This window comes from Triticum urartu, chromosome 3 (genome assembly GCF_003073215.2).
Source record: "Triticum urartu cultivar G1812 chromosome 3, Tu2.1, whole genome shotgun sequence".
Taxonomy (NCBI): Eukaryota; Viridiplantae; Streptophyta; class Magnoliopsida; order Poales; family Poaceae; genus Triticum; species Triticum urartu.
Window position 1 is genome coordinate 524,962,257 of NC_053024.1, and position 15,509 is coordinate 524,977,765.

Below are 15,509 nucleotides of genomic sequence, written 5' to 3' on the forward strand. Positions count from 1 at the left end.
TCATTGTGGATTGCCGGTGAACAAAGTCTGTGAAGGTTCGGAAGTCTACCTTGAAGACTTACCAGAGTGATTGGGCGAGGACTGGGTGTCCTTAGCTCAAGGGGAATAAGGTGAAGACGAGGTCTTCTGAGTTGAATCTCAGCCTCCCTAACCAGACGTACAGTTGTCACAGAAATTGGAACTGGTCCAACAAATCATTGTCTTCAACGAGTCACTGGTTTCATCCTTCCCTTCCCTTTACTTACTGTTGGTCCTTGTGAATTCATTGTATGATTGCTTTATCTTTTGTATTCACTGAGTGACTGCTTGTTCTGATTGGCTTCACAATATCTTCCTACCTGATCTTTACTGCCTAGCTGCTATTAGTCATTGTGCTTCCACTCCATTGAATACTTGACTATGGTTTGCCTAGTGTAGTCTACCTTCTGCTGCATGGTAATAGGTTTATTTCTATCGTTTGTCTTCGAAACTACCATGTTTTGAAGACTTTCATAAAAATCGCCTATTCACCCCCCCTCTAGTCGATCAGTAGCACTTTCAATAAGAACAAACCATTCTTCAAGGGTGCATGACCATAAAAGATATTATTCATATAAATAGAACAACCATTATTCTTTGACTTAAATGAATATCCGTCTCGCAATAAATAAGATCTAGATATAATGTTCATGCTCAATGCTGGCACCAAATAACAATTATTGAGGTCTAAAACTAATCCCAAAGGTAGATGCAGATGTAGCGTGCCGACGACGATCACATCAACCTTGGAACCAGTCCCGGCGCGCATCGTAAACTCGTCCTTATCCAATCTTCATTTATTCCGCAGCTCCTGTTTCGAGTTAAAAATATGAGCAACCGAACCAGTATCAAATACCCAGGCACTACTACAAGCATTAGTAAGGAACACATTGATTACATGTATATCAAATATACCTTTGTTCACTTTGCCATCCTTCTTATCCGCCAAATACTTGGGGTAGTTCTTCTTCTGGTGACCACTTCCTTTGTAGTAGAAGCACTCAGTTTCAGGCTTAGGTCCAGCTTTGGGTTTCTTCCCGGGAGTGGCAACTTGCTTTCCATTCTTCTTGAAGTTCCCTTTCTCTCCATTGCCCTTTTTCTTGAAACTAGTGATTTTGTTAACCATCAACACTTGATGCTCCTTCTTGATTTCTACCTCCGCGGCCTTAAGCATTGCGAAGAGCTCAAGAATCGTTTTATTCATCCCTTGCATATTATAGTTCATCACGAAGCCTTTGTAGCTTGGTGGCAGTGATTGAAGAACTCTGTCAATAACACTATCAACTGGAAGATCAACTCCCAGCTGAGTCAAGTGATTATGATACCCGGACATTTTGAGTATGTGTTCACTCACAGAAATGTTCTCCTCCATCTTGCAGCTATAGAACTTGTTGGAGACTTCATATCTCTCAACCCGGGCATTTGCTTGAAATATTAACTTCAACTCTTGAAACATCTCATATGCTCCATGACGTTCAAAACATATTTGAAGTCCCGGTTCTAAGTCGTAAAGCATATCACACTGAACTACTGAGTTGTCATTAGATCGAGCTTTCCAGACGTTCATAACATTTGCATCAGCTCCTGCAGCAGGTCTGTCACCTGGCGGTGCATCAAGGACATAATTCTTCTATGCAGCAATGAGGATAGTCCTCAAGTTATGGACCCAGTCCATGCAGTTGCTACCATCATCTTTCAACTTAGCTTTCTCTAGGAACACATTAAAATTCAGGGGAACGATAGCTCGGGCCATTGATCTACAACATAGATATTCAAAACTATAAGACTATTCATGATAAATTAAGTTTAGTTAATCAAATTACTAATGAACTCCCACTTAAATAAACATCCCTCAAGTTATCTAAGTGATACATGATCCAAACCAACTAACCCATGTCTGATCATCACGTGAGATGGGGTAGTCATCAATGGTGAACATCTCTATGTTGATCATATCTACTATATGACTCACGTTCGACCTTTTGGTCTCCAGTGTTCCGAGACCATGTCTGTACATGCTAGGCTCGTCAAGTTTAACCCAAGAATTTTGAATGTGCAAAACTGTCTTACACCCGTTGTATGCAAATGTAGAGTCTATCACACCCCATCATCACGAGGTGCTTCGTTTCGACGAACTTTAGCAACGGTGCATACTCAGGGAGAACAATTTTATCTTGAAATTTAGTGAAGGGATCCTCTTATAATGCTACCGCAGTTCTAAGAAAATAAGATGCATAAAGGATAAACATCACATGCAATCAAAATATGTGACATGATATGGCCATCATCATCTTATTCTTTTGATCTCCATCTCCAAAGTATCGTCATGATCTCCATCGTCACCGGCTCGACACCTTGGCCTCCATCGTTGTGTCGGGGTCGTCTCGCCAACTATTGCTTCTACAACTATTGCTAACACATGCATAGCGATAAAGTAAAGCAATTACATGGCGCTTGCATTTCATACAATAAAAAGACAACCCTAAGGCTCCTGCCAGTTGTCGATATTACAAAACATGATCATCTCATACATCAACATATATCACATCACGTCTTGACATATCACATCACAACATGCACTGCAAAAACAAGTTAGACGTCCTCTACTTTGTTGTTGCAAGTTTTACGTGGCTGCTATGGGCTTCTAGCAAGAACCATTCTTACCTACGCAAAAACCACAACGGTGATTTATCAAGTTTGCAGTTTTAATCTTCTCCAAGGACCGGCCGCAGTCAAATTCGATTCAACTAAAGTAGGAGAAACAGACACCCGCCAGCCACCTTTTATGGAAAACAAGTTGCATGTTTGTCGGTGGAACCGGTCTCATGTACGTGGACATGTAAGGTTGGTCCATGTCGCTTCATCTTACAATACCGCCGAATCAAAATAAGACGTTGGTGGTAAGCAGTATGACCATCACCGCCCACAACCCTTTGTGTTCTACTCATGCATATCATCTACGCATAGACCTGGCTCATGATGAAACATTGCATGGAAAACAAAAAAAAATTATATGCACACGCAAGATCTATCAAGGAGATGCATAGAAACGAAAGGGGAGAGTGTGTCTATGTACCCTCATAGACCGTAAGCGGAAGCGTTTAGTAACGTGGTTGATGTAGTCGAACTTCTTCGCAATCCAACCGATCGAGTACCGAATGTACGGCACCTCCATGTTCAGCACATGTTCGGCTCGGTGACATCCACGCCTTCTTGATCCAGCAAGACGGCGAGGTAGTGGATGAGTTACGACAGCATGACGGTGTGGTGACAATGATGGTGATGCTATCTCCGCAGGGCTTCACCTAAGCACTACGAAAATATGACCGAGGGTGTAAACGGTGGAGGGGGCGCCACACACGGCTAAGAGATTGTCGTCGTTCTGTGTGGCGCCCCCTCCCACATATATATAGGTGGGGGAGAGGCGAGAGGCCAAGGGGCGCCCCAAGTAGGGCCGAATCCTACTTGGGGTCTTCCCCAAGACGCGCCCCCTTCCATATTTGAGTGCGGGAGGAAGGCACGGGGAGGAGCCCCCCCCCTTTCCTTTCTCTCATGAGGAGGGAAAAGGCAGGAGGAGAAACCCCTCCCCTTTCCTTCCCCTAGGGCCGTCCTGCCAAGGAGAGGGGTGCACCAGCCCCCTAGTGGGCTGGTTTGTCCCCCCTTTGGCCCATTAGGCCCATACACTTACCGGGGGTGTCCGGAACCCCTTCCGGCGACCCAATGACTACTTGGTGCACTCCAAAACACTTCCAGTGTCCGAATTCCATCGTCCTATATACCAATCTTTACCTCTCGACCATTCTGAGACTCCTCGTCATGTCCGTGATCTTATCCGGGACTCTGAACACATTCGGTCACCAAACATATAACACTATATCACCAACGAACGTTAAGCGTGCGGACCCTACGGGTTTGAGAACTATGTAGACATGACTGAGACACCTCTCCAGTCAATAACCAATAGCGGAACTTGGATGCCCATATTGGCTCCTACATATTCTACGAAGATCTTTATCGGTCGAACCGTTATGACAACATACGTAATTCCCTTTGTCTATCGGTATGTTACTTGCCCGAGATTTGATCGTCGGTATCTTCATACATAGTTCAATCCCGTTACCGGCAAGTCTCTTTACTCGTTCCATAATACATCATCTTGCAACTAACTCTTTAGTCACTTTGCTTGCAAGGCTTCTTATGATGTGTATTACCGATGGGGGCCAGAGATACCTCTCTGATACTAGGAGTGAAAAATCCTAATCTCGATCTATGCCAACTCAACAAACACCTTCGAAGATACCTGTAGAGCATCTTTATGATCACCAAGTTACGTTGTGATGTTTGATAGCACACAAGTTATTCCTCTGGTATCCTGGAGTTGCATAATCTCATAGTCAAAGAAATATGTATTTGTCAACAAGAAAGCAATAACAATAAACTGAATGGTCAATATGCTAAGCTAACGGATGGGTCTTGTCCATCACATCATTCCCCTAATGATGTGATCCCGTTATCAAATGACATCACATGTCTATGGTTAGGAAACCTTAACCATCTTTGATCAATGAGCTAGTCTAGTAGAGGCTTAGAAGGGACACGGTATTTGTTTATGTATTCACACATGTATTAAATTTTCCGATCAATACAATTCTAGCATGAATAATAAACCTTTATCATGAATAAGGAAATATAAAATAACAACTTTATTATTACCTCTAGGGCATATTTCCTTCAGTGAGGTAGAGCGCTGGCAATTGACGGGGATCCGCCTCCCGCGGGGCTTACTGGGCCTTCGTCTTGCCAGTCTTGCCTTGCCGGCAAGAGCCTGCTTTCAGTACTTCATTTCTATAAGTTGTCTTGGTCTTCTTGATGCGTTCCTTGATCTCTCGAAGAGCTGCTTCTTGAGCTTGAGTAGGTTCCCGCGAAGGCCCCTTGCCGGGAATGATGCTACTGTCCGTTCATAAGTCTGGGCGCTAAGGGCCTCCATTCTTAGTCCACCGCAGGAGCCCCCGGGCCTGGGTCACACGCGCATCCGAGGCGTCCAGGGCCGTACCTTTCAAATCCGGGGCCCGGTGCGAAATTAAATTTAGGTTCTATATGTAAAAATATTAATTGAACTTTTTTTGTATTAACTATTCGGATGATAGAGTATTTTTAAAAGAATTCACATTTTATCATCACCAAAAAGGACTTTACTTGTTGCCAAAATGAAAATAATAATAAAAAAACAAAAAGAACAAAAAAATGTCTACAAGAAACTAATTAGAGGGGAGAGGTTGGAGACCATGATGTGTGGCAATGCATGGGGTCGAATCGCTCAACGTGCAGTGAAAATGAGAAACACAAATAGAGAGAGAGAAAGAGAGACGTGAGGTTGGCCTGGAGGCGTTTCCGATGTTCAGGGCGAGTCCTTTTTCATTTAAACTTATATAAAACCGCATTAATTAGTGCCAAAACAATTGACTAGTACTAGTAATCGCTGATTCTTTTCTTTTATCGCTGATTCTAGGGCCCCTCAAAATTGGAGGCCCTGTGCAACCGCTCCGGATGGACATGCCTACATACAGACCTGGAGGCGTCGTTGGGCTAGGCCCAAAAACATGCACGAACACACGTGGCGAGAAACAACTGCCATAATCTTTCAGCTGTAATCTGTAATCATGGTGGTTTCCGTCGACACACGTCCAATCCGCGCATTAAACGTGAGGCGTGGGAACGTGGCTCGCAGCCGCGGTTACTCGTCGTGGCGCGCCTGTGAGGGGCGCGGCTAGGGAGGTCAGCGAAGAGCCAGCCCCCTCGCGTATTCACCATAAAAACAAAGGTAAATGAGAAATAAACAAAAGGAAAAAACAAAAAAGGGACCATTGGGTTTGGCATGTCGTCATGTTTATTTTTTACTTCGGGCCCATCGTCACGTCTGTGTTGCATTTGTGTGTGCCCAAACCAACCTTACATCTTCTAAAAAAACTTAGAAAAACTCCAGGCAAAATTTCAAATTTTGATGAATTTTACAAGTTTGTAGTTTTTGAGCAACAATATTTTAGTTATTTATATTTTTGGTATCAAAATCTTACACGTTTTTGTATGCTTGTTTAGCCTAAAAAGATTTTATATTTTGGTACAGAGTAATTATATTGGAAATAGGTATATCAAAAAATTGACAAGCGTCCAAACAATTAAAGAATTCTTACAAACAGTCAAAAAAACATTGTATAGAAGAATTGGGCACAAACCAAACACCATTGTGTTATTATTTTTCTGACATGCATGGCAGGAGCTTTGCCAATTTCTTTAAGAGAGGAAAAGCAAATACAGAATTGCCCTATTTATGAAAAACTGGGCCGAAAACCATGAGCAGACCGCTAGCACCTAATATTCCTCTTCCCGGGAAGATCAAAGGCAATATTCGATTCAATTTTTTTTCATCAAATTCAAAAGAACAATCATCATATTTCTGAATATAATTTTTTTTGTAAATATTCATGAACATTATTTCTCAATCATGAACATTTTTTGAATTCGTGAACATTTTTAAAAATTGTGTACATTTTTTGGAACGCGTGAACAAGTTCTTTGCATGGGCAAGCATTTTTTGAAATTTGGGAGCAATTTTGAATACACAAACATTTTTTGAATCAGAGAACAACTTTGAATTGACGAAATATTTTTCAAATTCATGAATAGATTATTAATTTACGAACATTTTTTTAAACCACAAACATTTGATAATTTTCTGGAACATTTGTTTTCCAAAATTATTTTTTATGACATATGGGACTATTTAAAATTCGAAATTACTTTAAATAAGATAAAATAAAAACAAAACAACAAAAACAACAAAAAAACAAAACAAAGCAAAATTTAAAACTGCGGCGTCCATCCCCGCTCATGGGCCAAGCCAAATAGGGGCGCGCGGGAGGGGAGGAGGGGGTTGTGCGCTAACATGTCGAAATCATTAGTTGAGGAGTACTCGTTGCAAAGATCACTTCAACTCTCCAGGTTGCGACAAGTGGCGCACATGCAACGCGTCACTTGTCGCAATCTGGGAGTTTTCTATTTTTTTCGTAGATCCGTTTATTCAAAATGTTTTATCTCTCAAACCGTGCGTCCAAATCTCAAACGTTTTCACCGTTGGATTCCTCGCGTCGAGATCTTCAAAACTAGATCTCATGTTGATAGGTTTTGACGAACTTTTTTTCATGGAAAAACCGGCCGAAAAAAACCAGACGAAAAAACCAAACCGGGAGCACAGGTTTTTTCCCTTTCTGAAAGTGGCACGCCCGTGCCTCTCACGAAATCACAAACCGTACCTCTCATGGAAGGAAAACCATGACTCTCGCGGAAGAAAAAAAAAGGGAAAACGTGTTTTTTTTCGTTTCCGAGGAGGCACGGCCGTGACTCTCGCGAAAGCACACCCATGCCTTTCGCGAAAGCAAAAAGGTGACTCTCGCGAAGGAAAAAAATAGAAAATGCGTTTTTTCCGTTTCCGAGAGGCACGGCCGTGACTCTCGCAAAAGCACAACTGTGCCTCTCGCGGAAACAAGACCGTGACTCTCGCGAAAGAAAAAAAAACAAAAACGTGTTTTTTTCGTTTTCGAGAGGCATGGCCATGAATCTTGCGAAAGCACAACCGTGCCTCTCGCAGAAGCAAAACCGTAACTCTCGTGAAAGAAAAAACCAGAAAACTCGTTTTTTTTCGTTTCCGAGAGGCATGGCCGTGACTCTCGCGAAAGCAAAACCGTGCCTCTCGCGAAAACAAAATTGTGACTCTCGTGAAAGGGAAAAAAAAGAAAACACATTTTTTCGCAGAGAAAGAAATTTTGAAAAAAAAAATTGTGAAAAAACTAAGGAAGACCGGTGAAAAACCAAAATGTCGGAAAAAACCCCAAAAAAACATTTAAATAGCCGAAAACACGTGTGGAAAAATAAAAAATAAAATCCAAAAGGAGTACCCAAAGTGCGAAACGTGGCAAATGACTAAAAGTGTGCCAAGTGACATTGATCGTTGCGATGCTCCCAAAAAAACGCTCGTTAACCGGCACGCCACACACCAAATAGGAGCTCCCTTCAGCCCCACCCCGCTTACTGCGAGACAGATGAAAGCCTCGCCTTAAACGAATTTCTGTAGTGTGCGGGTACAGTAGCTGTTAGTTCGTCCGTAACATTATATTGCTCGTTTTGTTTGTTGTTTTTTATTTTTATTTTCCAGCACTTATTTATATATTGAAATTTTTCTAAATTGAAATACAAAAAATTTCTTCTGATTTTCCCGTTTCCATTAAAAACATGTAAATATCTATTTTTTAAAGTAAAAAACTGCATTTGTTGAAAACTTACACATTTTTTGCAAAAGACAACTATTTTTTGAAATTTATGGATATTTCTTAATAAATTAGGATATTCAATGTTTTTTAAAATGTGAATGGTTTTTGAACTTCAACTTATTTGCAATTTGTTGGAAAGAAAAACTAAAAGAACAGAAAGGAAGGTAAATGAGAAGTAGACAAAAGGAAAACCAAAAAAAAAGGATCATTGGGTTGGGCATGTCGCCATGTTTATTTTTACTTCGGGCCCATGGTCATGTCTGTGTTGCATTTGTATGTGCCCAAACCAACCTTACATCTTCTAAAAAAAACTTAGAAAAAATACAGGCGAAATTTCATATTTTCATGAATTTTACAAGTTTGTAGTTTTTTAGCAACAATATTTTAGTTATTTATAATTTTTGTAACATTAACAAAAAATTATACCCCCTGCGTATCAAAATCTAACACGTTTTTGCATGCTTGTTTAGCTTCAAAAGATCTTATATTTTGGTACAGAGTATTATATTGGAAATAGGCATATCAAAAAAAATGATAAATGTCCAAATAATTACCAAATTCCAACAAACAGTAAAAAAACATTGTATAGAAGAATTGGGCACAAACTAAACACCAGTGTATTATTATTATTCTGACGTGCATGGCAGGAGCTCTGCCAATTTCTTTAAGAGAGGAAAAACAAATACAGAATTTCCCTGTTTATGAAAAACCTTGCCAAAAACCACAAGCAGACCACTGGCGCCAAACATGCCCTCTCCCCGAGAAGATTGAAGGCAATATTCGATTCAATTTTTTTCATCAAATTCAAAAAAAAGCATCAAATTTCTGAATATGCAAACATTTTTTTAATATTTGTGAATATTTTTCTAAATTGTGAACATTTTGAATTCTTGAACATTTTTTTGAAATTGTGTACATTTGTTTGGAACTCGTGAACAAGTTCTTTGCATGGGTGAATATTTTTTTAATTTGGGAGCAACTTTTGAATAAGCAAACATTTATTTTTGAAATCACAAATATTTTTTGATTCAGTGAACATTTTTTGAATCGTTGAACGTTTTTTCAAATTCATGAATAGATTTTGAATTTACGAACATTTTTTCAATACACAAACATTTTTTTAAGCGACGAACATTTTATGATTTTCTGGAACATTTGTTTTTTCAAATTATTTTTTATGAAATTTTGGACTTTTTAAAATTCTGAATTACATTAAAGAAAAAAAATAGAAACAGAAAAAACTAAAAGAAAACAAAATTAAAAACTGAGGCAGCCATCCCCGCTCATGGGCGAGCCAATAAGGACGCTGGGAGCGGAAGAGGGGGGCTGTGCGCTGGCATGTTCGCCAGCGCGTCACGCGCCAAATAGGAACTCCCTTCAGCCGCGCCGCGCTTACTCTGAGGCAGGTGAAAGTCTCACCTTAAACAAAGGTCTGTAGTGGTCAGGCACAGTAATTGTTAGTTCGTCCGTAATATTCAATTGATTGTTTCCTTCATTGTTTTTTATTTTTTGTTTTAGTTTTACTATTTTTTACATGTTGAAATATTTCTAAACTTATATACCAAAAAATTCTTATGATTTTTCCGTTTTCCATAAAAAACATGTAAAACATTTATTTTTTTAAAAGTAAAAAATCTGCATTTGTTTAAAAGCTTACACAGTTTTGCGAAAGGCACGACCATTTTTGAAATTTGTGGATATTTCTTAATAAATTTGGATAATTAAATGTTTTTTTAAATGTGATTGGTTTTTGAACTTCACTTTTTTTGCATTTCTTGAAAAGAAAACTAAAATAACAAAAACAAAGGTGAATGAGAAATAAACAAAAGGAAAAACAAAAAAGGGACCATTGGGTTGGGCATGTCGTCATGTTTGTGTTGCATTTGTTTGTGCCCAAACCAACCTTACATCTTCTCACAAATTTCAAATTTGGGTGAACTTTACAAGTTTGTAGTTATTGTGCGACAATATTTCAGTTATTTATATTTTTGGTAATAGTCACAAGAAATATACTCCCTTAGTATCAAAATCCAAGATGTTTGTGTATGCTAGTTTAGCCTTAAAAAGTCTTATATTTTGGTACAGAGTATTATATTGGAAACATGCATATCAAAAAATTTGACAAACGTCCAAACAATTACCAAATTCCTACACATAGTAAAAAAACATCGTATAGAAGAATTGGACACAAACCAGACACCAATATATTATTATTATACTGACGTGCATGGCAGGAGCTCTGCCAATTACTTTAACAGAGAAAATGCAAAGACAGAGGTTCCCGGTTTATGAGAAAAACTATGCCGAGAACCACAAACTGGCACCTAACATGTCCTCTTTCTGGGAAGATCGAAGGCAACATCTTCCGAAATGCCTTCAAAAAAATAAACGACGTTTGAGGACGACCGTTCCACCGAACCCTCAGAATGGTTCGGCCTAGCCAACAGCCTCCAACACCGCTTCCACCCCAGCCGGTCTACCCGAGACCTTTCCTGTCATAGCACAACGGTTGGTACTCAATTAGAAACAAGTGCATCGAGGTCAGTGAAGAATGGAGATCACTTGATTAGCACATCTCAAATGCGTGCCTACTTGTTCTTCCTGCTGTTTAAACATTTCATCAGCACGGAGGTCGATCGATCCTGCCTTTCGTTTGCAAGACCAGAGATATGCAGCGCAACATCCTTACAGACAGAGCAGGTTACTTGCGTAAAGAAGTCACTGGACTTCTTTGGAGTAGTAGTATATTATCAACAAAGAGGAAGGGTGGTAGAAGGTGTCGTGATAAAGAGAGGACAGAAGATTCCCGCGTAACATGGAACTAGAATTAGACGGGGTGAGATCTCTGATCCCGAGGATTTGCGAACATGCCCGTTTTCTGACCAAATGATACGCGCGCACGCAGCTTTCCGGTGCAAACCAACCTGACAGCAGGCTGACACGCTTTCCTGCCTCTTCCTTTCCATCCATTCCCATGTCTGACACGGTCGAGCCATGCCAATGGAGTCTGAAACCACGTACGTACTAGCCATGGACGAACGAACGAATGAGAAGAATGGTCAATTTCTCCCGCTCGTAATCGTAATGATCAGCAGCTGCATGGCCATTAATTCAAAGCACGCACGCAGCAGATCAGATCTAGCCGCTGCTGACATCCGGCCCGTTTTAGGCGACAGCGACGGCTACTTGCAGCTCTCGCCATATATGCACAGGCAGCGAGCTAGCAAGAGGCAATGATGGGAGAATGAGATCCATGGACGGACGGACGGGTGGATAGACCGACAGCGGCACGTGGATGGGGATTCCTGCCCACCTACTAAAAACCGCCCCGCTTAAAACCGTCCATCCCCACCATCTTCGACGATCCATCCATCCATCCTCCCTTCCTTCCTTCCCGCGCGCACCACCACCACCCCCTCCGGCCGAGCTAGCTGGCTCAGGCTGTCCTCATGTTCCAAAAGTCTCGTCCCATGTGACTCCCCGATTCCAATTCCCATCAATCTCCATCCCCCATCTCAACAAGGCGCAGCAAGTGTAGCAGCCAAGGCTACTCTCTATGCCAGCCTCGGCCAGTATAAAACAAAGCTCTACGCGCGCCGGCACACCGCATTACGCAACTCTAGCTAGCTTTGGCGTGGCTAGGAGAGGTAGCGGCTAGCTAGCTGTTGCGCATTGCCGGGTTCCTCTCGGGCATAATGGCGCAGCTCCCGCCCAAGATCCCGACCGGGGCGCACCACTGGCCCGGCGCCGGCGTGGAGCACCACGGCCACGCGCCCGCCGCGGTGTGGGCGGACGAGTTCGCCGAGTTCGCGGCGGCGCGCCGGGGCGCGCACCGCAGGTCGCTCAGCGACTCGGTGGCCTTCGTGGAGATGGCGCCGGGGGGCTGCGGCGGGGCCGGCGACTTCGACAGGCTCGACGACGACCAGCTCATGTCCATGTTCCCCGACGAGGGCGGGTCCACGGCCCCGGGGTCCGAGAACGGCACCAGCGACAGCGACGGCGACAAGCATGGCAAGGACCGGTACGACGACGGGCACAACGACGATGCTAACCCGGAGGAGCCGGGGCCGGGGCATGCCACGCCGACCTCGTCCACGGAGACGATCCGCGACCCCAAGAGGGTCAAGAGGTGCGCACGCAATGCCAATGCATGCATGCATGGATGCGATTCCTTGATTAATGTGTTGATTGTCAAGCTCGATCTCCATGGACCGACCGAATTATGTGTTTCCAGGATACTGGCTAATCGTCAGTCGGCTCAGAGATCTCGGGTGAGGAAGCTGCAGTACATCTCCGAGCTCGAGCGGTGCGTCACAACGCTGCAGGTACATATACTCTCACCTGCTGCTAGCTTAGTAGTAATTGCTTCGCTAAGAACAGTCTAATGAGCTAGTACGTGCAAAACTCATAACTTCTGAGCTTAATAAAGGGCGAGCTAGTGCTACTCAATTCTAGTTAGCTAGTCCAAAATGTCTCAAAAAAAGAGTTGGCTAGTCGAAATATATGGATCTCAGTTCTAGGAGCTATACTTAAAAAGCTGACAACACGTACGCCACTCACTCTACTTCATGCATGCCTCCGACCTTTAATTTTGTCGCCCAACACCCCTTTGCAAGAAAGCAGAGTAGAAAACTGAGTAGCAGTAGATCATAGATTATGTACGCTAGCTACGTGATGCTAAGGAAATTCCGTAGACACGGCCATAAGGCATAAGCACAATTTCGGCATGCATGCAGCTCATGTACGCTCTTGTCATGCGTGCATGCATGCGCAAGAGCTAGCGCACACTCGACCTTGTGTGGTTTTGTGTCACAAAATGTGCACGTCGCTCGCGCTCGCAGGGCAGGGCGATGTATACGTGCGTACCCATTAATTTGGCGTGTACGCACGACATGCCACGACGTACCCATATACAGATGTTTTCGCTCGTGCACACACAATGACACAAAACGTATCAATCGCCGCGTGCACTAGAGGGTTAGATCGAAGGTGCAGGCTGGCTGGCACGCAAGGTAGCAAAATGATGTTGGGGAGAACCCATGTGGGGTGGGGTGGGATCATGAATGAGATCGATCATCAGTAGGCTCCCCTCTCGTGCGTACGCACAGCGATGTACGGTACCTACCAACCAAGGTGGCTCGCGTGATCCAAATGCACATGGCGCTGCGTGCTCGCATCTCACGGAGTGGCGGTCCCTCTCCTCTCCCGCTCCAATTACACGGCCAGTGAGTGGTACGGCACATGCAGGCGCAGGCGCCTCCCGGCCCCACCCAGTAGTGAGTGGTGCCACATCTGATTATTGTCTTAAGCAATGATGTGAGCGCTAGTGCACTGGTATCATTTAACAACCCTACTGTACCCACTTGCATGCGCCGCACGTTAAGGGCATATGCTGTGTATGTGTGTGTATTCTATCACAAGCTGGGTGTGCACATGGAGACATCACAAAAAGAGAAGAGAGGATGTTTGGGGCAAACCCAGGAGTTAATCTGACAAGTCTTCAGTCAAAACTAATTAACTACTCTAGCTACTAGCGTCATCTGAAGTAATCTCACGTGACGTTTCGATGGTTTGATCTGCAGAACGAGGTGTCCGTGCTGTCTCCCCGGGTGGCGTTTCTGGATCAGCAGCGGACGATCCTCACCGTCGGCAACAGCCACCTCAAGCAGCGGATCGCAGCTCTGGCGCAGGACAAGCTTTTCAAGGACGGTCAGTACTCCTTCCTACTCCGTCAGAAAACTCACAATTCCATCCTGCATGACTCGTCAGGAATAACCAAAATCGTCTTGATCTGCAGCTCATCAAGAGGCGCTGAAGGAGGAGATCGAGAGGCTGCGGCAGGTGTACCAGCAGCAGAACCTCAGGATGTCGTCCGGTGCGGGCGCGGCCTCCGACCACGGCGGGCCGCCCCCGGTGCGCGCGGAGAAGGAGCTCATGAGCTGAGCGATCATCGCATGTCCCTTCCGCGCAGCCCGCCGCTGCATCATTGACCTGGAAGGGAAACATGGCATCATGAAATGCATGAATGAAACCGTCCATGCCTTTTTTTTTTCTCTTGTTCTTCTTTTTTCTTGTCCATTGACCTGTGTATCATTCTTTGCATATCGATTTCAGTTTTGGGTTTTTTACTGTGAAGAAAAAACTGAAGTGTGCCTCCGTTGTAAATTCCGTGTGTAGCATTGCATCTTGTGTACGTAGATCCGTTTTCAGTTTAGTTTTGGAGCCATCATCTTTTAGGAAAGTTTTTTGGGAAACCACCTAAGCACAACTCTTGCTTTGTATCCTCGTACTGATTTAGCAGAACTGTTGTATGTATTCTTCTGAATCCTTTGTTTCTCAGTAAATGTATATGTGGGCTTATGCTTCTTTTTGTACTAGCTTTATCCTTTTGTCACGATGCTTCACTTAACTTTGTAACTTTTTACTTGTTCCATGTGGTTGGAGGGCCGATGAAACTTACAGTCCCCCCCCCCCCCCCCCCCCCCCGCGGTTCCAACCTTCACAGTTTCCATTCGATGATTTGGTGCACAGCCCTATCTTTGTAGTGGCCCTCGTCAAGACAGTTATCTCCTCTCAAGCGGTGTACTCTATCACACCTCTCATTGTGCCTCTCATCGTGCCGCCTAGCTCACTTCATAACCTAAACAAAATTGAAAGGGCTTTCCTTTGGTCCGACACGGATAAAACAACAGGAGCCAATTGCAAGGTTAATTAGAAAGTGGTGTGCAGACCAAAGGAGTACAGTGGTTTAGGAGTGCTCAATACAGACAAGTTTGCACGTGCTTTGCGCCTACGTTGCCTTTGGTATGAATGGACGGAGCCCCACAAACTTTGGGTGTGTTTTGGCAACCCGTGCACCGAGGATGACCTAGAGTTTTTCTATGCCTCTACCACTATCACCGTGGGTGATGGCGCAAGAACGCCGTTTTGGGACGCCCCTTGGCTTCTTGGGCGCAAGCCCAAGGGTATTGCGCAGCTAATCTACGAGGCATCGAGACGGAAGAATTGAAAGGTGCACGAGGCTTTTAGAGGGAATGAATGGATCCTCAAAATCTCCCACAACACCGCTATCTCTGGTGACCACATTCGGGAATTTTTCACTCTTTGGATGCTTGTGCATAACTTCCACCTTGATGAACAAGTCGAAGATGAAATTGTTTGGAAACA

At 43.6% G+C, this 15,509-nt stretch overlaps 1 protein-coding gene across 1 annotated transcript; it reads left to right on the top strand.

Moving 5' to 3' along the window:
* The first annotated feature begins 11,717 nt into the window (after positions 1 to 11,717).
* LOC125544776 (basic leucine zipper 6-like) lies at positions 11,718 to 14,716 on the top strand. Its single transcript, XM_048708528.1, has 4 exons — positions 11,718 to 12,471; positions 12,577 to 12,667; positions 13,925 to 14,051; positions 14,140 to 14,716. The coding sequence occupies exons 1-4, from the start codon at positions 12,038 to 12,040 to the stop codon at positions 14,283 to 14,285; spliced, it is 798 nt and encodes a 265-aa protein (XP_048564485.1). The 5' UTR covers positions 11,718 to 12,037; the 3' UTR covers positions 14,286 to 14,716.
* Positions 14,717 to 15,509: the final 793 nt, after the last annotated feature.